The 22,802-nt window shown below is 43.3% G+C and overlaps 1 protein-coding gene across 3 annotated transcripts in view; it reads right to left on the bottom strand.

The window, feature by feature from the left end:
* The window catches only part of LOC145451893 (adhesion G protein-coupled receptor L3-like), a 54,555-nt gene that overhangs the window by 16,499 nt on the left and 15,254 nt on the right, over positions 1–22,802 (bottom strand). For 2 of the 3 annotated variants that reach the window (XM_080330112.1, XM_080330113.1), the window contains exon 4: positions 18,809–18,918. In XM_080330112.1, coding sequence (XP_080186238.1) covers positions 18,809–18,918 — 110 coding nt within the window. Of the gene's footprint in view, positions 1–1,531; positions 7,973–18,808; positions 18,919–22,802 lie in introns of those variants that run through there. The other variant, XM_080330114.1, reaches the window with a different exon arrangement.

Genomic DNA, 22,802 nt, shown 5'->3' with positions numbered 1-22,802 from the left:
ATCGGTTGCACAACCGGGCCATACGAGTGTGAATCGGGGCATATACAGTATATACACCGCGGCGGGCGATGAAACAATCTATCGCTATAGCGCTTTTTGTTTGAGCAAATATATTTTGTTGCGTATAAACACCGCGACATCAAACGGCTCTCTGATCCCGGCAAATAACGATCGTAATTAAGAAGAATTATTTGCGCTAGACCGTCAACAATCTCGCCGGGGTGTCCGCTTACCGACCAGCTAACTAGCACAAAAGCGCAATGAATTAATCGCATCGCCGCGGCATTGTGAATATAAACGGGGTTATGCTTGATTGTAGCATTTAAGAGCTTCTTGGAGGTACAGAACTTCAATACACAATTGATTGATTAACATAGTCATATTGAAATAAGCCCGAATATTCTCGGCTGAGTAATCTTCATCAACTAGCAGAGAACCAAAAAACATTGTATTCAATCGATTATAGCATGTGCATTATTTCGATTAACGTTAGCAAACCATGCGACGTAACAGATTTGATTGTGACGTAGCACGCTCTCGGCGATCCTCGAGTGGTGTTCATTGAAGACATCTGCGCGGCGGCGAATGAACTCGGGTTTTCGTCGATAAAAATGGGTTAATACGCGCCGCGCATAAATAAAAAGGAGGCATATCGAATTACGAGGCGAAACAAACTAAATTTCTGCGACAGTGAAGCGGGATATCGCAGTGGCGTGACTCACGTATTTAGAGGGAAAATATTCAGAAGCCTATTTCCAATACAAGGCAGACATCGGGGCGGCTCGGCTTCAGAATGGTAGCGAGTATCTTGGAGACAAATCGCGTACAGATTCAAGAATGTTGTTATTGGCAAATAGACGCGCCGCCCTCGAACAGAACAGGTTGGCTAAGCACGGTTTGGAAGATAAACACCGCCACCAGTGTAACACACATTCCCACCAAAAATGCTAGTGTTTTCCCACCGAAACGCCAAAACCCACAATTCCGAACACGCCCGCATAAAGTCGAGAGTCAATATGACGTCACTTTTATTGCCGCGTGTTTGGCGTGCCGTAAAATATTCTCGCGAAAGGAAACCGCGCACCAAAAACTGCGACGCGTCCCAATTAACTGCTTTAATGCCTTAACATCAATACGATTTCAAAAGCGCGGTATGGAGTAACGCACATTAGGCGAAACACCGAAAAACTATGGGACAAGTCACACTTTACGACCGTTTACGATAGTCCGACAGACAAAAGATCCCGTATTTAGGTTACGATCGATACGTGGCGGGGAAAAATTACAGACTTTAACGCCATATGGGGCTTTCGGCCGGGCAATCTCACAGAGATATAGTTTACAAGTGTCATCAATACCGTTATTAATCCAAGTCATGCTACAATTAACGTGGGAAGTCAGTTCCGACGCGACACGTTAAGCTCCTGTGTATATAATCGAAAACTGGCTTATTTATTTTTCGACCGCCGTGTCATAAATGGAGAAATTGCGGGCTAATACGCCTAGGGTAAAGCATCGGTACGAAACTTACCGTCTGCGCCTGACGCATATATCCCGCCTCGTGTGACGTTAACAATAAATATCCAAATAACAATGACGAAAAATTGTGATTTCATGGCGATTATATCTCGACAAAGAATAGCCAACCGGCCGTTCCCGATTGATTTTTATCGCATGCGATGCGTACTTCCGGACTGGTTGAATATCCGTGGGGTCTTTGCACGTACCGGCGATTGTTACAAAAGAATCGAGTCTTAAACCATGGTATTTATCCTATTAGACTCTGCTAACACAGGAAATCTTCGTTAATAGGCACTTTGCGACAATGCGACGAGGTCGTCCCAGTGTTAATCTCGCATGCAATCCGGTAGGAGCTACGTACAGCTACGCACATACAATGTTCCGCCGACAGATTACCGGGTGATATTTCGCAAGGTTTTTACAGCAATGTGTACAGCGAACACATCCCACCGGTTCGGCAAGTCTAGCACAATTCTTCCGTAATAAATAACCAAACGTTGTCACCGCCCCAAGATCTATCACCTCAAAACTTCGACCGTGGCATAGATGCATTACAATCTCGAGATTAACTGCACTATCTCGCTGGTACTAATAGCGTTCTCGAACCTATCTGACACTTACAAATTACATATATACCTTAGAACTTCATCACGATAAGTCCAACGGTAACCTTACACTGATGCATAACCGAAGCGTTAGTTACTATCGTGTGAGGTAGCGCTGAAATATATTCTTCTGACAAATCGATGAGTTTATCAGGTACGCTCTAAAGACCGTGAAGTAACATGATGTGACACGGAATAGAGTAACAATCGCTTAAATAAAAAAGTAACATATGGCCTGTCTGTTTAGCTTATTTCACCCTTTATCCGATTAAAAACGGAATTACGGCAGCGGCACGCTGGGCGCGCTCGACGCGACATTTAGAACGGCCGGAATACATTTGAATAAACGCTGCGGGGTAGCAGAACGCAGACTGCATTCCACTATGCTACTGTTACAACTTTCCACAACGCATAACTTCCCGTGTATCTGCACTCTAACCGGGCTAATCCAAGCAGAAAGGTCGCCTATGGATACTGCCATACCTCAACACTGACTGATCTGGAATGAAAGATTTTCGGAGACCCCGCGCGGCAAAGTTCTCTCACCCGATCGCACAATTGCCCGGCGTCGAATGACTCTCGAAAAAACACCAGCGCGGATTCGCTAAAAAAGTTTCAACTATCGACACGGCTCTAATACCGCTAAAAACAAAAGCCAGCGCAGAATATTCGGCACTTCATTGTGTATCTGGCGAGGAATGGAAAGAAAAAAGGATCTACTCGCCGCTACCCAAACAACAGTCTCCTGTAATCACTACGCCGCCCCGCTGTACACTTGGTCCGATTCATCCGTTAATCCAATCTCGCTCAAGTGTTCGGAAATTTTGAGCAATTACTCAGCGACACCCCGCTAAAACACTGGCCGGCACATTAATATCAAGTTATCAAACACGATTTTAATATCCATCGACAGCTTTCGCGTTAAAATGGCGCGCATACGTGCCCGATTGCGAATTCCAATTGGCGTAGTCCAGTCACATTAATCTTCCTGTATATCCTGCTACAGCGCGCTGCTACACTACATCGGGCGCTATAAATCATTCCTGAGCCAGAACTACGTCCAAATCAGAATTACGCGCTATCAACGACAAGTCGCACACAAACGGACACCTCACGTCTGCAAATCTGTGGGAAACGGACCGCGTTATATATCTCGACAGGGCAAATATCGAAAGTATAAATATACAATGTAGCAGTTTAAACATGGTCTCATTAAGCGCTACATCGACTCGTGATATATAAGAGGATTAGATCGAATTATTCAAATCGTACGTCACCGTATTTCACACACAACCGCTACCGGCACAGATTTCATATGCTATAAAAATGTTCAATACCTGCTTACTAAAACAATTGCTCCGTTGGTAATGCGGACCGACGCACAAACGCACACAGACCCGACAAGGTATTTACAACCGATGACTAACACCGCGACGGTACGTCACATTGTTTACAAAAACCAATTGTTTACGACACCGTAATTCAATACCCTAAAAGCCCGAATTACATTGACTAACTCTAGGATAGAACCGCGGTTAAGAGACAGTCAACAAGACTGCGTTACGTTAAAGTGTCTAAAGACCACTGTATTCAAGATTCCAAGCCGTACTGCCGAATTGGTTTCACGCGGTAATGAAGCAAACCAACAATTACACTAAAACGCGTCATAAACAACGCTTCTTCGACAAACGGGACTGACGGTTATACGCTAATAGCCGTTAATTGCGGCCTTCGCCGTGCCTGCTACCTAACTATAGACGCAACGACAAAGTCTATTTCAGTACAAATATCCCTTCCGCTCGCTGCAACACGACATAGCGACAGTGCCGTCAGAAAAACAAGTATTGGATATCGCGTCCGTCTGGATTAGTCGACGGGTCCATTGAATAGTTGGATTAATCAATCCCGGGATTGATTGAACGAAAGTGAATACGGCTATGTTGATAGTCACATCCTACACGGCGGAGTCTAGAAAAGTTCACACCGTCAGCGCACTTTCTCCCTAGAACACTAGCTGGAATTTCAGACGCTGAAAACAGAGCGCACCTGCCTAACAGAAAGGCCTTGTGTGTACCGTACCGGTGGTCGGACTTTTGCACTAACTTGAACCTGTGCTTCTTGCATAGTACTGGTACTGCTGATTTAATTTGTCTCCGGTGAGGGGCTGCCTAAAATCTAACCTAATTCCGTGAAAACGGTAACGGAGTCCGGATGACATACATCACCGAATATCTTCACGCTTCACTAATAACCCTCATTCAAGAGTGACAATTATCGCTCTTATTTTCGAGATGCGCTACGCTGTCGGGGATTGAATAAAGCGGTGGATTTCGGCCGGATTTAGATATTAGATTTCGTACGTGAATATACCGGATCCGGACACGATAGCGGCTCGAATTCGAGGCTGATATCCTAAACCGGCGCAGTTCAACTCGAAAATATCAAATCAGCCGTCAGAATCTAATTTGGTCCGTACTGTCACTGCGCTGAATCCTCAACTAGCCACAAACACAGTGTCGTTATTCACTTGAAGCTCTTATTACTAACCGATCAAACATGCCATAAAACTCGCGATTTCGATCTGTATTGATCCCACTGATAGTAAAACCCACCCGGCAGACAGGACTAGAAAAAATTTCACAGTACTGCGTAACACAATCGCTTCATTTTCTCCACCAGTTATTACATGTCCAGACTGACTACATAATATCGCGCTATTACAATAAGTCAGGGGTGATATCACCGCGCGACTACGGCAACAACGCAATTTTCTTCAAGCCCGACTGAGTGATGTTTCACGCGGCTACAATTACATGTTAGTTGCGGGCCGCTGGAAATCCGATACGGCTAACAACACTTGCGAGATAGCGCACTTTTCCGCGTGTATCCGCGCATAATTGCCCGCATTTCGCCGTCCTTATCGGGAACAGGACCCGTCGCGATTATAATTCGCGCGAATTCGATACCCGCGATGCGTTAGTGCGGGTGTACGGACCCGCGCCGCTGTCACGAGCAGTTAATTTCCACGGGTGACAAGCGATCGAACGGTAAAGACGTAAAAATGACATTTTCCGAATATTATCACGTCTTCCGCAAAAGTGACATGTGCGCGCTAGGGCGATTTACGGTCCGCCGAGACACCGCGCCGTGACTCACAGCATCCCATTAAACCCCGGACGCACAGAGTGCGCTGTTCTGCAGGTCGCTCTTACTGAAATTCGAAAAGCTATAAACGAAACCATAAACGTAACACTCCTTGTTTTTTCGGACATATTTTTCACGACTAAAATATTCGTAAACTTAGACAAAGATACGATTCGTCGTCTAATATTTCATTAAAAGCCTCGGGCAGACTGGATCACTGGTTGACATACACGCGATGCATCAGATTACAGATAACGTATTTATCCAAACATAGATCGAGCTAATTTCTGTCTCCATACACCCTCACCGTTGACGAAACGCGGTCGATAACAATTCCCATCGGAAATGCATTACGCGACCATGCACGATAACTTATCGCGCAAAAATCATCTCATACCGAAAACGCGTTACGTGCCGCTACAAGATACAACCCGATAAGGAATGCGAGGCACAAATGCGCAGCACAACGCGAAACGTAATTACGCACCAGTTTAAATTCTAGGGCGCTGTCTAATGCCGGCGATTTGTCAATGTCTTTATGGGTTACTGGAATCCTAGAAGCTTAATCCGTGTCGAATGCGTCCAATTTACTCGGGTTTTCAAGCGACAAACGACAGGGCGAGTTAACAGCCATGTCGAATTGTATACAAAACCTAATTATTTACGTGAGATATATTTCCAATTCGACAGCGCAGAAGTGCCCGCGCACTCGAAACGATACAGTAACCGCACCATCCTCTAACAGTCTAACTATAGACAGCATTTGTACAAATTACAAAGAACTTATTTAGATACAGTAACGCCGTGATTATCACGCAATACACTGCCACCATAACCGCGATTCATTCGCAAGACTCGCTGGCTAGCGCCAATCCCAAATCTCCCTACGATATTTATATTGACACACAGAAATTAAGAGCTTCGCTGGCCTGCCGGGCACCTGCAATTAACGTATTTACTTATCGAGCGACACAATACCTAACACTCAGAACACGGATATTTGAAACTACCAGATCATGTCACAATGCTAAATGCTACAACTGCGTAAACCGGTATAATGTAAAATTGATAATAATGAACACAACGCATACAGTCCGTGCCGGACCAAATAAAGCGAAATTTTACAATCCCGCGCGCAGCAAAGCGTTAGAATCTATACATACACCACAAGCTATATAGATAGCGGCCACTTGAGCGATGTGTTCCCTACGCAATCCCATGCCAGCGCACTAAGATCCCATCGCTTCGAATCATCGCCTAAGCAAACACGAGACCACTTAATGCACGGAACGCGTACTTTTAACCGAACTGCGGATGACCGATCGCTCTAACTCTAGTTTAGTGCGGCGATGATTCGTCCGCGATTCCTAATTCTTGCGCAAAGAGTGCCGTATGATAATAATGGTTTATAAACCGCAATGGCAACACGGACTATTTTGAATGTGTTTTTACAATACAGCACTCGAACAAGCCCCACCTGTGTACGTAAAGTTAAAAAGCCAGCCCGAAATCGCGATATTGTTAACATATGTCGTTTGGGGTTTGTCATATCCCCGCACGCCGAACCGTGGATTATATCCTACGCGTCAATACGCTAGTTTTGAAAATATATATAGCTTTTCTGTATACATCCAGGTAAACCTCCCGCGTTCAAAGAGACTGAAGTATAATCCGCAAACAGAACAGAGAGTAAACTGCCGATTCCATTATGAGATTAAGTTTTGAGTTGTGCAAAGCGTGTGGATACCGGACCAATAAGTTGGCGGTTTTACGACATACCGACTGGCGCTTTTCAAAACCGCATCTGCGAGACTGCATAGACGCCGGTTTTGAATAATATACAATATCATTAACGCATTGATATACATTACAAAACCTATCGCGCTTATACACACAATCGTTAATGACACTATTACGGCATAGCGATTCCATTTCCAAAAATCAGTAACGCGACACCGGGCCCCGACACAGTGTATCAGATTTTCGGGTCAGGGAGCAATTTAAGGCACGAAATTACCCCCAATTTCCGAGCGGCGCATCACCCCCACGCGCGTTTGATGTTTGGGAAACAAAAGAGGTATTCGGCACGGCCGCAAAACACAAATCGCCGTGTCCCGATTTAAACAATACACCTGACATCAATTACCATTTTCTCTATTATTTCGGCGGTCGCGCGCCTTATACGGTAAATCAAAAAGGCGCTCCGTATATATTGACTCACGGTTGACACTATTTTACAATAGCCTAACGCAGATTATGTGCATATTTCGCCAATTTCATGTTTTTATCAAAAATTGTATAAGTCAATTTGCCCAGGGCGTATGAACTCACAAAAAATGCAATCATTCCCGCACACTTGTCGACTCATTGTAACGAACAGAGAAAGAATGCGCTACCGAACATACTGAAATAAACGATGAAATATGTCTATATCGACAATGTCTTGCGATGTGTGGCGCTATCCAGGTGTCCGCAGATATTGAAGTGGCGTCGGTAAAATCACACTTTATCCCATAACAAGTCCACTTAAAACACGCCTAGCAGTGTTCGCAGTCATGAGAATGCCTTGCGCGCTTTCACGAAGATATAGGTAGGCATAATCGAGCGTGAAGCCAAAACAATAACGGGAACACGGGCGAGAATTTTTGACAACGTACAAAAGATACAACACCGTAACTATATCACGCTGATTCCAAGTTTACAGTACAGTCATAGTCAACCATTCTGACCGCAACGAATGTGACGTCACACATACAAAGTTAACCGCATTCATTTGCAGCATTGTATGATGATAACTAAGGCCAGATGTGAACATTGTGTAACGGTATCTTGCTAATACAGCGGATTGATGATATAAACATAAAGGATTGGCGACTCTATCGCTTTATCCATTGTGAACGCCGCCTATCCTTGAAACGCACCGCCGCTATCTATGGACCGTACAAAGTCTCGATGCGTGGCGCAGGTGACGCCGGATTCCCTCGATAATCACCACAATGCGACACTATTTTTTCTGGAATTAACTAACAAAATATTGTGATGCTCCAAAATGGTAGCGCACAAAAGTGCCGGGTCATGGCAGTGATTTTAAATGGAGATGGAGTGTATCATGGGAGGATAGTATTCAACGGCATGATGGTATATCACACTAGAAAAATCTGTAGATACTCACTATCCAATAAAAAACACAGCACCTCTGCTACATAAACGCTACTCTACTTCGAACGATATAACATGCATTCCGACATTTCCAATTCGAAAAGTGACCATGCCACCACGCAACAGCATAACAAACACCAATACATGATAGTCATGATAATGAATCATTAACAGTCGAATGCAAGGACTATTTTTCAGAATGGGATCTCGACTCGATCACGACAAACGGTAGCCGGATATCAAAACAATGTGATTCATACCGGCAGTCAGCCCTTATACATTATTCATGAACAACATATATAGGAGGCCATGAAATTTCGTTTTTGGAGCGCAAACATTGCACGCATGACAGGACTGATGGTGATTACGACTACATTTGATTTTTGTTACAAAACTTCGAGAATGCAGTAGTGGGCAGTGGGTAACTGGGTTTCCCTTTTACGTGGGTGTATATGAGGAATTCCAGATTCTAGGTTTGTTGTCCGACATTCAAGCAGTCGACACAATGAAATACCAGTTCAAAATAGGACACTTTACCGCGTGAATTCATAACCCAAAAAGTAACCATAACCCCCAAATTAAATCCATTAACCAAACCCCAAACCTAACTTAACGCTACGTTTAACCCACACGCTCTAGTGTCACATGCTCGTAATAAAGTCCACGCAACTCTAAGCAGTAAGAACTGTAAGCAGTGAACAATTGAACATACTCTGGAGTACACGGTACAGATTATTGTCAAGTGCCAACAAACTCATCCCCACCAGTTTTTTTCACGATAAAATCCCACAAACCGTTTTTTTACCATGATCCATCCGATCGCACGCTACCACACTGTCCAGTCTAACCCAGAGTCACCGCTAACAGATTTTGTCAGCAAGGACACGGAGAGACGGCTACCGTTTTAAATCACCCGAACCGTGTTCGCGGTCATAAATAATGCAAAGGCTCGGTCTTATTTTTTCGAGGCAAAAACAACATTTTTTCCGGTGGGATAACAAAATTTGTCGACCCGCGCGGTAAAGTCATGCATTTTTCATGGAAAAAAGCCCTGCTCGATTAGATTAAGAACTGGAATTCGACTGGGGGATATAAGACCCGTCATCAAAGCGAAATATGTTGCCACCACGGATAGTTCCGCGCAACACAAACATTAGCATTATCGACGACCTCACATAAGAAACGCAACACCGTTACGCGCAAAGTATCTAAGATAAAAAGCGGTCCTTCACATCGAAATTGTCACCAAACCCGCCCGCTTATTGTATTACAGTGGCTTCTATTTTAGCGCAGATTTACTCAACATATGTGTCATGTCCACGATTCGTTTCACAGTTTCAAGTATCGCCCGTATGGAGCTCTTGAGAAAATCGCGAGACGTTGCCATTCTCGAGTGCGCGCGCACATTTGATACAGCGCGTTTGATACATCACAATGGGCGACGCTCTATTCGGATGACTTCTCAAACGGGCTGTCTTCAGAATTACGAAGCGTAATCTATGCGTCTAGGTTTGTTTATTCGGCGCGTATCGATTGTGTGCTAAAAACACGCTGTCGCAGACATCATATGCCGTTAATATCGACATCAGACATGCGAAATTATGCATAAAACACATTAATAATCCTGATTATACCGGGAGATGACAGATTCCTAATTCCCGCAGAGCACAAACTAAAAGAGGTAACCGCTGGGATATACACAGGGAACACACAAAATTGGCGGTCCTATACACTATACAGTTTGGTAGAGAGCATTCGAATGCCTTTCATTGTCAGTTATTTGTGTGCGGCCGGACCACTTACAGCTATTTCGATCTCTAATCTCTTTTTCGCTTTGAAATTCTAACAATGCGCGGAGAGACGGCCCGATATAATCTCGACCGTGTCAACACTTTTACAGGAAACCCGGCGAAAGCGATTATATATGGACCGCGAATCTTTTATGCTGCCACCATCGCGACATCGGCTCTATCATCACCAAATCGGATATGAAATTCGGCGTATTTGCGCAAGGCACGATATGCAAGGGCGACGAGTCGTGTTCCTTTGTGACGTTACAACGTAGAATGCGGCGGTAGCGAACCGTGTAGTCACGCGTCGTTAAGGTCGTAAGATGTAAGTGTGAGCGGTTGCGATGGTGCACTTGTACGCTTGTACGCAGAGGTGGCCAGTAGCGAAGTACTTATATACCGTGTAGGAGTACTCAAGTAGTTATTTGCCTGCTTGTGCTATTTTACATTTTGAAAAGTTATTTTGGGATAAGTTTACATGACTTTTACGACTGAAATTGGCACTATAGAACACCGCAAAATAGCCCATATTCCACGGAAACTAAATACATTGTCGAGGAATCCGCCTATTTGCGGAACCATTAGTGAATTCTTACTAGTGGCGAATGCAATATCGAAAACAGACACGCCCGATTACCCAGTAAAAGTACGCGACCTCTTGACCAAATCTACTTTTAGTTCTAAAAGTATTTAAAAGTAGGGTTACCATACGTGTGGAAACCCTATTTTAAAGGGACTCTCGTGGGTAACTTCAGTATAACTTCAGTATTCAATTGTAAAAGTACTTACTGAAGAACGACTATCGATATACTTCCGCAAATCCGCATACACAGACTTGTATATTTACCGTTTACGGCGTATCATGACAGGAAACAGAGTTAATAAGGTTAGTCGCTTGCATTCTAAAAACAACCGGGCCTCGCGCGCAGCGCTAAACGGCCATTATTTACATCACGCTCACTCAACCCCGACGCCGCACCACGCCACGACACCTTTCCGGCGATATGAAACGCAAATCCGGCCGTTAACCGCGCGCATTTCGCCAGCTACGCGAACCGTGGCGCGGTACATGCCGCAACTTTCCAAGTCGAGGTCAGACAGCCTCGCGGTGACACGCATCGAAGGCCAACCAAACAAAGCCTATCGGGGTGTGAAGAGTCGGTCAATCCACCGACAGGGTGAGTCACGGGCGAAACCCGAAGTGACTGAAGACTGATGCGACTGTTACGTCACCGGGCTATAATTGGAGAGACGTATCTAAATTTATTCGTTACCGGGAGTGTTTTGAATAGTTCGGAACTTTGGAAGCGTCGTACTGTGCGACTGAATTTTCAAATGGAATAATGTATGCTCCATGTGTGGTCGCCTAACTAACGCCGGCGTGCGCCCAAAGCTTATTAGGAGATGCCATCTGGTCCGGTTTGGCTACGTTTACGAGTTAATGATGTCATCGGTTGCCCGGGTGCCATAAGATTACAAACTTCGCCGACAATATCGAGTCGGTATCACACTTCGAAAGAAATATCGGCAGCGGCCATTGGAGATAAAAATATATCGGCAGTTTTCGTGACTTCACAAAACGGTAGCATGTAGTGAAAAATATAAAATCTGATACTGGTAGAAAGGGAATGTCGATATATTTCGTATACCTTGCAGGTGTGCACTGTACGTACAGACGCGTCTTTTCTAGTTTATGTCCGACCATAGCAATGGATATAAAGCTGTTCAAATAAATGCTATGAAGTTTTGTAAAAGCGCCCAAAGCTAAATGCCGTATCTTTTGACTATCGGTGAAAAATTACTGGGTTATCGGTGGACGTACTAGTTATCAGTTTTTATCGTTATCGGCTCGAAAATCCGACACCGGTCGGGCTTTAGTTACAACTACATCTTCACGTCAACGCGAGTCGCATATTCCTTGAGGCAACATCCTCCACAACTAACAATCCAAAATACACACCGGAGGTGGTCGACGCTAGTACTCAAGTGGAAGTATATCGTACATTTTTACGCTAGTACGAGTAGAAGTAGTCATTTCCAAGCAACTAAAACGTAGTATTCTAGGCGTGCTGTCGCCTAAAACGCTGAAAACTGTCAATTAGAAGCGGATGTATTCGAAAACCATATCCACCCTACACTACTCAAGTACTCTGAAAGAAATATAAGTATTTCATTACGGATAACCCATAATACTGGAGTGGCGTAACAAATAGAAGTCATAAAAGTAATTACGATTTATACATCGTCTGTGCTGCTCAAGTCAAAGTGGCGCGGTTAAATCTTACCAAAGCAAAGACTATGATAAGTGATGTGTTGATTTTCGAAACTATATTCCGATATCTAAACGCGATTTGTGACACAGCGATTACTACATCTAAATACTGCAAATCTATCTCGAGGCTACCGACAGCCTGACAAAACACAGCGTAAGTAATCTGATTCGACAAACCTGTCACTGTAGAAGTGGAGGTATAGGCTTAAAACCAAACCGTTCAAGTAAAGCATTACAAGTTGATTTCTAAAATAATGCAGTGGTCCGTACATGATCACGTCCAAGGCGGCTTCAAATACTCAAACCTCTAAAAAGTGACGTCACAATGAATCGTGGCGTAGATGATCTGTCAAAAATGGTCTGAGCCCGATCCATTTGTTTTTGCACATCCGTGAGTTAGTGCCGCGGTATTATTTCAACTACATCGACCTCAGGCTAAGAATGCAGCATACATGTCAATCGATAGATACATTCGATATTAGATTACCTTCACCCTGGCATCGTGTCAGGTCACGTGACATCAGGGTTTGAGCACAGCGCGATACGCAATTATACCAAACTCAGCGCAATAGAAGGTTCAATAGCGATGCCATTAGCGACACTTGCGACTTTCCGCAAATCGGATTATGTGTTCGCGCGCCTACCATTTTCAACCCCAAACAGGACCCTACCCCCTTCTACGTAGTGTGAGTTTGGTCTAGTGCCGCGGTCGGAAGAATCAAAGGGATTACGCGCGTAATCCAGACATTAGAACGAATCCTTTAATCTGGAGGTGAACCCAATTTACCAATAACTGACATCAAAGAATGTATCAACAACAATAACGTGTCCCGCCGGTGCGCGGTATCGACGTTTTTCGACCTATCGATAAAAACAAAGCCTCAACCTATTGATAACTTCGGTAAATCTAAAGTTACTCAGGTATAGAAGTGGAGATGTCGCGGCTCAAGTCTTACGCGATTATAGTGCTCAAGTAACTATATGCAAACGTAGTAAGGGCCAAAGGTGTAAAAAAACAAGTAACGGTCTCCAAGTAACTATAAAGTAAGTATTCTAGGCCTAGTTCTGCTAAAAAAGACATGAACATTTTCAAGTAGAAGTATAATACGATTTTGATACACAACATTCTTTCCAATTCTCTACTAGTTGCTGACGTGTGCCAGCCGAAATTATTCGGGTGTATTACAATATCAATACATTATTCAATTGTACATTGGAGTTATGTATCTCCAAGAACATCTTGTGGATTTAGTCTCAAATCATAACCCATGCATTGAGGAAGTAAGCAAGACCTACTTGAGTACTCCGCAAAAGTAGACGTAATTCGGTACTGATCATGACTACCTACGAGCATAATTTGGGGATATCTGAATCTCAGATTGACTTTTGTCGATCGTCCGCTACCCTTTTCATTGCTGCGAAATCTTCCCACGGACTTAACACTTATTCATGATATTCAAATGCGTAACTTTCATGGTCATGATGCAATTGCGACATCGCGCACCGACGCTATTCAGATATCACATCACCATGCACGCGCGCGTTCATTGTCAGAGGTAGATCCGCGGATCTATTCAAATTCGGGCGTCTGGCATTGTGGCGCAGGAAATGGTGGAGACGCGATCCTAAATTTCGAACAGAATGCAGTAGAGCTCGTTACTGCGATTAGGCGGCTGGTCATTACATCGAAATTAACTAGATGATCAATTACATCGCTAATACGATGTTTTATGTCTGCTTCTCAACGTGAAATGTAGTTGCGATAACTTATTCTCACTGCGGAAGCCTTGAAACTGCGATTGGTCGTATCTCGTATCACAGTGGCCAAAACGTAGCCAAAACGTTGCTTGTTGTACCGTAAATCCGAGCATGTTCGCGAAAACGAAATTCCGGGAAAAGGGTGATCTAGCCGCATCATTATCATAAAGCGCTATGGAAAAGTCATTGTGAAGAAATACAAAGTATTTGTTGATGACTCGTGACGTGCGTTACAGATTAAGATGCAGATTAAGCTTTCTAGTTCATTATTGATGTTATGACGTCATAAAACACGAAACACGACTATTCGACTCGACTCGGACCACCCATGGGTGAACCAAGTACTCGTTTTCGCAATGCCCTAGTTGTTGTTGTTGGCGGTATTCGTGGTGTTTTTCGATTACAGTGGTCATTTACAAGCCTATATTCTTCATTACGATTCCGTAACTGCTGACTTGTAGCACGGCCCACTTCGAGGCTTCATTGAGGCACCGCTTACGCGGATCAGATTGCGATGAGGAGCCTAAATAAATCTCTCACACGCGAAAGAAATTCTGTATCGTGGGTGAGACGCACAGATGTGTCTCTTAATTTTTGAATACAGGTTTGCTAGAAAGAGGCTATCATTCCCAACCAACTTTAAGATGCAGCTTTTTCACCACCAAATCTGCCACAAATTTGCACAACTTCTTAAAATAATCGAAGCGGTTTCTTGGTACAAATCTCAGTCAAATATACTCAGCATACTAATTGCTCACGTGATCAGCGACACCGATTGTTTCTAACCCCGAGGCTAACCATGAACCCTAGGTGACGCACGCGGCCTTAAATCAACGTCACCCTGTTTGCTAATCGCGAATACTATTCACCCGGGCGCGCAGTGATAGAGACAGATGGCCGAGAGTGATGCATCGGACGGTATAACCCACGGTTACATCGACTTTCTCGATCTGCATTAACATTCATGCTTGCCAAGTCACGGACGACGTTTCGAGGAGTGATTTATGACGGCACAATGCCCGGGACGAGAGCAGATTAGGTAAAATAACAAGGCACGGTTGCGTAAATAAGACGGCGGCTTTCCCTAAAAAATCAACTCTCTTTAATTACAGTTAGTCACAAATTTGTGTTTGAATAAAAACCCGCCTGGTAATGAGCCAATGACCCAGTTCGTAAGAAAATCTGATTAGAAACTGTTCCGCGTCTAAACCTGACATTTTGAGTTCTACAAGGTTGATAGCAATATTACCAGCACCAGAAAGGTCGTATCTTATCCGCATCAAAATCGTGTAGACGCATTTAATTCATAAACATTGCGGGCCTGGTAATCGCGACTTAGCTGTGTACGACGGCGCAATCTAACCTGACAACGTCAGAACGTGACAGCTCGAAATGCACTCTACATAATATCGGATTACAATCGGCCATGAAACGAAACACAATTGCTTACGCGCTCAAAATTCAGTATGTCTTTACAGCAAAGTTAGAAGTATCGAAAATGTTTTCGCTAAAAATATGTTATCGTTAAAACTGTTATTTAGTTATACGATTGTCGCTACTAGTTGCTGACGATTAAACCTGATGAGTGTCAGCCGAAAATATTCGGGTTTATTTAGGGCATATTCGTCAAGCCTCAAGATGAAAAGATGGGTTTGCGTCTATAATACGCCTGTAAATACCTAGTCTGCCGAATCTAAATATCTCAACAACCAAAGGCGTTAAGTTAGCGTGCCTTGACTAGAAAAGGATTGTTGCGGCTTGAGGCGATTACACAATTATCCTCACAAACACTGCTGCAATCACGGGAATTGGGATAATTATTTCTTACGAAAAGTAATACGAATCAAACCAAAGACGAATGTTCTTATGTTGGAATCGGACGATATTTAACGCATCTGCATTGTGACGTAACGGTCACATGACGTCATGGTGTTTACAATCATTCAGCTCTCTTTTGGATACCGTATGATTCTGTTACGAATAGTATATTAGGCGGTTATGGAATCAGCTACCAAGTTTATACTTCCAAACAACATGACACCTTGCTGTATTTACAAGGGTTGACCAGACCACTACCGACATTAACACAGTATCGATACACCCGATCTCCAAATTACAGCAATCAATTCGTCGCGCGTCGAGTGGAACACGACATCTTCTGCGATATGGGAAATATTCGCCCCTTCAGACACTGATTGCAGGATACTGGGCGCGGATTAAAAGGTCATTCGCAGTTACGGCGAGATGCTGCGGTGCTGTTAATCTGCCCTGCGATACCGTCTTTCCCAGAGTCTGCGCGCATTCGCGCAGATCGAAGGTTAATCACGACCGGCCACTGTGTCGACCCTTAATCGGATTGCGGCAAGGTGGTTAAATGTCACGGATGAGTGAACACGGGCGACTTAGTGTCAAGGAGAAACTCTATGGTTTAGTGTTGTGACCTGAGTATTTCGCTTGATTTCCACCATCGCGTAGGATGGAAAGCAGGTAGACGACATTTACTAGTACGAAATTCTGCTTCTACAGATCTACACTCATTTTACGGTGATATAAGTCAGGGGTGGGTTCTGTACCACCCCAGAAACCGCATAAAAGGGGTAACGCGTACACAGAACTCACAGCATCTCTGGAATATGATATCTTCATAAGAGTTGGCATATTTGACTTGTTTTCACATATTAGAATGGTTGTGAATTCGAAATTTGGTACCGAAAAGGGCCGACAGTCTCATTGGCACCTTATGGTGGAAATCTTCCACCTGTACCCCATAGTGGAATTCTGGAAATGTATTTACAAAGTGTGTTGTATTGCGCTTACCTCTGCACCGCTGCACACCAATTTTGGTTCAACTCCAACCTATAGTGGCATTGATATGAGAGAAAAGGTTTTGGATTTATTTGATTAAAACAAATAATTTTTCTTCTTCAAATTCTACTGACTACCCCATGAAATGCACAACAAATGTGACTCAATTCGAACCAGTAGAAACAAAGTTACTGATGTTCAAAATTTGAGATTTCAAATCATAGTATTTACGGTGGGTATAACTATAATAAATAATTATTGTTTTTTCCAAATCCAAAATTTTGCCCTCCAGTAACTTTTATTGTACAGGTTGGAATTGAGTCAAATTAGTTGCACATCGCTTTTGCGGACAACGTAACAATTTCATGGCGCCACTAAAATTTGAAAACTTTTATATTTATTTTTAATAAATAAATCCAACATTTTTTTTCTCTTATAGCAAATGCCTCTATAGATTGGAATTGCCACCAAAATTGGTGTGCAGCGTTTTTCAAGGTAAATAGCCAGTACAATTACAATAAAAGTAATTTTTGAACATCCCTACTGACTCATGTCAAGTCGAATTTCAACCAGAATCAGTTACTGCATACTTGACCAACTGTAATGTCTGGCTTCTAATTGAGAACGCCCGCGCTAGCTCGGCCTTGCATCAATGGTATTAAGTACGCGCAATTTTCCGACCTCTAATTGTGAGCCTCTTTAATTAATGCCAGCCACCACCGTCGCGGGCGTAGCGAAAAGCGATTTGGCATCGACGACGCAGCTTTCCCCCTTCCGATTCCAAACTCATCAAACGCCAAAACGGATTTAATAGCGCCCGCAATCCTCGCGATAAACACACAAATTAGCCCTCATAAGCCCGGTAATTGCGCGATTGAGCGCAGCGCGACAACACCGCGCATCGCATTCCTGAGGTTTAACATCAAGACCGCGGGCTGGGGGCGATATCCGGGATAAGCGTTGGTTAACCGAGCGTAAATTCTCGACGATGTAGTGGATTAGAGAAGAGGTTATTGTGTGATTCGACAGCCGTGTGACTCACGCGGGTCTAATAACCGTTAAAGCAAGACATCGGGGTTATTATATTTTACCGGTCCATGTCCTTGTCAATGTTAACAATAATGTAGGTTGATTCCCAGGTGTAGTCATCGTCGGTGCCCGAGTAGCAGTGGAAATTACGTTAAAATATACTCAAATGCAAGAAGCAATTTACAAGTACGCAATAAAAGTATGTAATCCAGGCCTAGATTTGCCGAAATAACTGAAAACTCACAGGTACAAGTAGTCTCAAATCATAACAAATTGAGTAAAAATCTATTTGAGTACTCCGAAAAAGTAGGATGACTTCGTTACCTAGAGTGACCGCCTATGCTGATATCAAAGACACATCGAAATGTTGATTATATACGTCACAGTAAAATCGCAATAAAATTTCATAATTTCAAATATCAAACATGACGTCATAATTTATGTGACGTCACATCGCATTAGATAGTGTACAGTAAAATTTCATATGCACCGATTTTCCGTGGTTATAAATCTGCTTTTGCAGGCATGTCTGGTTGATATTCGTTCAATTTGTATTGCATACGTGACGTCATCTTGTGTTTGCGACGTATGTTCGACGTTGCACATAATTTCCGTGGGTATAAATTAGCAGAAAAGTAAGAAAATCTGCTCCTGCCAATTTTTATGGTTAATATTTATATATCTTGTATCGCGCTTGGTTGCAGATGGTAATAAAAGCCACTCACTGTAAGGTACGCATTCGTAAATGATGTTAAGGTACTTCTTCGTCCCGGGGCACGGGTCTTCAAACACCTGCGGTCCTACGATGAAAACGCACGAGTTGTTGCCGTTACACCTGTAGAGGGAATGCATCACGTATAATGGATGGGTTGAATTGAGTTGAAACGCTGGCATGCATCAAACAACAATGTCTTAACACGGTGCGCGACCGCATGTCGCGCAAGCTGACTTGTAACCCGCTAATCAAAACGTGCGGTGTTGCCATTACCCCACGATCGCCACCGCGCGGAATTATTAAATTATGACCAATCTACACTAGAGGCGACAGCTCTCTAGCGACAGACGAAAAATGTAGCTATTGCTGAACACGGAGTTTCGGCCAGCTATAAAATTTCCAGCTTTTCCGAATTGTAATAGAATTAGAATTATAGCTACACAGTCTATTCCAAATTGGATTATAATTACTGAATTCGCAATAACCTTGAAATTGAATTAAGTTCAATTCATATTTAACCAGAGTTCAGTCTCATAAGGGTGAGAAGGGCAAATGTCTGTACAGCGATCCAGACTCGTTTCACACTATGCAGTACTCGAGAAGCATTATTTGGAAAACTAGGAACTAGAGCATAGAAACATTTCATAAATTAGATTAGACATTGATTAGCTGCTCGTAATATAGAAAAATTGTCTCTGTGTCATAACTCTTGAGTTGTCATGTTCACATGCCACGATTACGTCACACGGAAACGTTATTCAAGCAATTCAAATACGGCGTACCGCATTTATAGACTCGCTCATGATGACAATTAGTCGGAATGGATAAACGCGTAATGAATTTGACATTACGAATTATGTTTACTAGAATGAAGTAATGCTAAGAAGTAAAGCTTAATGAGGCAGTCTCCTCCGGGACGGATTTATGCGATAGATTTAGAACCAGGATCTAAGATACACGCAACGGTATAGAAGAGCTGGATTAGCGACTGCCATTATTTCCCAATCTATCGCAACATTACGAATGAAATAGAGACGCCATGGTCAGTTATAAAGTACTTCCGCTTTTTCGAAGAACTGAATTGGGTTTTGCTTAAATGTATAACTTACTCTCGTGGTAATATTTTAGAGTGCTTCCACCCCAACTTGATCATCGTTCATTTTCTACTTCGAATTGCAGCAGTTTTTGACATGTCTTGGGATATGCTACACTTGGGGCAGCAACTGATGCAAACTTCTGACAGAATAATTACGTATGCATGGTCAAAATGCTGCTAAATAATGCGGCACCATTGCCAATTTACCCAAGCCATAAAAAGAACATCCAGTTTTTCCTTTATATACCACGCCATATTAAAATCCCCGCGGATGACAGGTTCATCGAAACTTTACCAGCTACATTCACATCATTCCTACTGCAAAGCAGACCTGCTATAGACTGCGCAGTCTATAACAACGCGGCGCGGACCCCGTGGGGATTGTTACAGAACAAGGAACATCGATTTTTCCTAGCAATAACGACTTTAATCGATGGGGCGGATAGATTTCCCCGACGGCTCGCCGAACACGGCCTCGTTACGGGCGCGGAGATTCGAATCGAATTATAAACTGCGTGTTGTGATAGCCGGCGATTGACGTATTCTCGGACATGGCATGAAAACAATACGCTCTGGGAATAGACTTGATCTGTCTGTTATGAACTGAGGCAGTGAGGTGGAGACTGGCAGTAACGAAGTACTTCTACTTTTCCGAAATACTCATGTAGATCTAGCGTGCTTCTTACTCAAGAGTCAAGTGAGTATGAATTTGGAGTACTTAACAGTTTGCAGGTTTTTAGGCAAAATGGGTCCTAGAATACTCACTACTCTACTTGCTTGTGTATAGCTACTCCTACTTCTACTTGAGTAGAAATCCTTTTGTTGAGTCAGAATCCCTGTACTATGCTAATCTGAGTAATCTCACCCATGGATTACGACACTCCGGTCGAAAACAATGCTATTCAGAAACCTTTTGAATCGTGCAATGCTCAAACAAATGTACCTCAATATAATGGATTTCGGATTTCAAATTTCGAATCCGACTGCTATATCAGGGTATGTTTTTCGAAAAGACCCGTCCATCTTCAGGGTTGGATCACAATCCGCCCGTATACGGTGTATAAGTTCACCATTTATATTTCCAGTTTGAGGACTGCTCATCTGAGCGATGGACATGCGCGATATATAGCAATCAATATACCTGATTTCGGGTTTCAAATTTCAAATCCGATGGCTACAACAACGTACGTTTTTAGAAAGCACGTCTCCACCTTCATGGCGGAATAACAGTCCACCCTTACATGGTGTATAGTATAAATACACCGTTTATATTTGTACCTTAGTCAACACGTTCTGAATACGATAACAGCGGTCGATTCAACGCAACGCACTCCATCAAGACCCGCTAATTTTAGATTCCACCAATACAGTTTTACAAAAATCGATATACGGCACACGCCGAGCGATTTTTAGTAAAAAAAGCGATTGCCGTCACCCAAGTCCACAGCGTCAACCGACAACCGATTAATAACACCGCGGGATATTGATCGTTGCGATAAAGCTTGCCAGGCGTTGAATCTAAAAGCGGCGAGGAGTACTTCACGAATTCATCGGCTCTTTTCATGTCAGACCACGGTACGAAGATTGACCGTTTGTTGATTCGACGTAACTCCACGGACGGTGTCGAGAGCATTTGGTATACCGACAATACCAAACGCCAGTATTTGCTTTGGTATGGCGAGCTGTCTTAGTAACCGATTCCAAGCGGCGTGTACACTTCAAAAGTAGGTCATTTTTCATAACACTCACCCATATATATTGATAAAAGGCTTAATTAACAATCCAAAGCAAAGATTCCCAAAGACTGTTTACTAACGAATACCCACTTTTCATAAACTTCGAAGGACTTAAACTTAATCATAGATGACATTACTCATAATAGACACTTGGAATGCAGCGTCATTGGCTTTTTGTCATGGAATAAAGTGTTCGATGCCATTAGTTATAATGCACGGGTGGCGTATCTGCATTAAAGCAGTGCTTGTTACCTGTTTGTTCAGCACATTAACGGTACGGTATCTATCACTAAAAGGCGTAAAGTAGACAAATATCTTCGGGTGTCTCACGCGGAAGCACGCGCGACGACACTGCTGATAGCGTAACGTGTTTGCGATTGGGCCCGATTGATGTTTCAAGAAATTGTGCACGCATCGAACAACATAGTACTGTAGAACATCGAGATCACGTTGAACTTGGCAGATAAATCCGTGAATTTCAATTGATGCTTTAGTTCAGTCGTTCACAACCTTTTTCGACTCATCGCCCCCTAATCAAGCTCAACACAAATTTTCACCCCCCCCCCTATATTTACGGATACGAAAAAGAGGATATCTAAACGGAAAGTTTATTCAGCTAACTCTGATCGCTGGTGAATTGACTGAAACAAGGTCATTTTTCCGAGCTGGTGCTCGGAAAACCGCTTTCCACGTCTTTTTTCGACAACTTTAGCGTCCTATGCAGAATGAGCCGTCTTCACGCGCATTTTTTGGCTGTGTTAATTAAACAGATCTCACTGAACGTTTTAACATTTTCGCCCCCTTTCGTATTATCGCCCCCTTGTTTCTCAATATCGCCCACTAGGGGTGTAATTCAAACCCAGCACGTGACAGAGAAAGGTATGACGAAGAAATAATTACCAAAACGACACGATCGATCGTAAGATAGCAAGGTCACCGCTGCATGTCAATATCGATCATTGGCCTGTCGTCGATAATTGGATTAACGAATCGCTCGCCTACAACAGATACCGGAACACGAGACATTGAAATTGAGCACGAGATGATCCTCATAATGGAAGACTTCTGATCGATCGATTGAATTTCATAGACCCGCATCCGATATTAATGCTGTTGAATTCGCGCACCACTAGAGCAGTGCATAAGGTTACCATATTTTGGGATCCGGGAGA

This window comes from Botryllus schlosseri, chromosome 12 (genome assembly GCF_051294905.1).
Source record: "Botryllus schlosseri isolate E-star chromosome 12, Bs_hap1, whole genome shotgun sequence".
NCBI lineage: Eukaryota > Metazoa > Chordata > Ascidiacea > Stolidobranchia > Styelidae > Botryllus > Botryllus schlosseri.
This window is presented reverse-complemented; position numbering and strand designations above follow the sequence as displayed.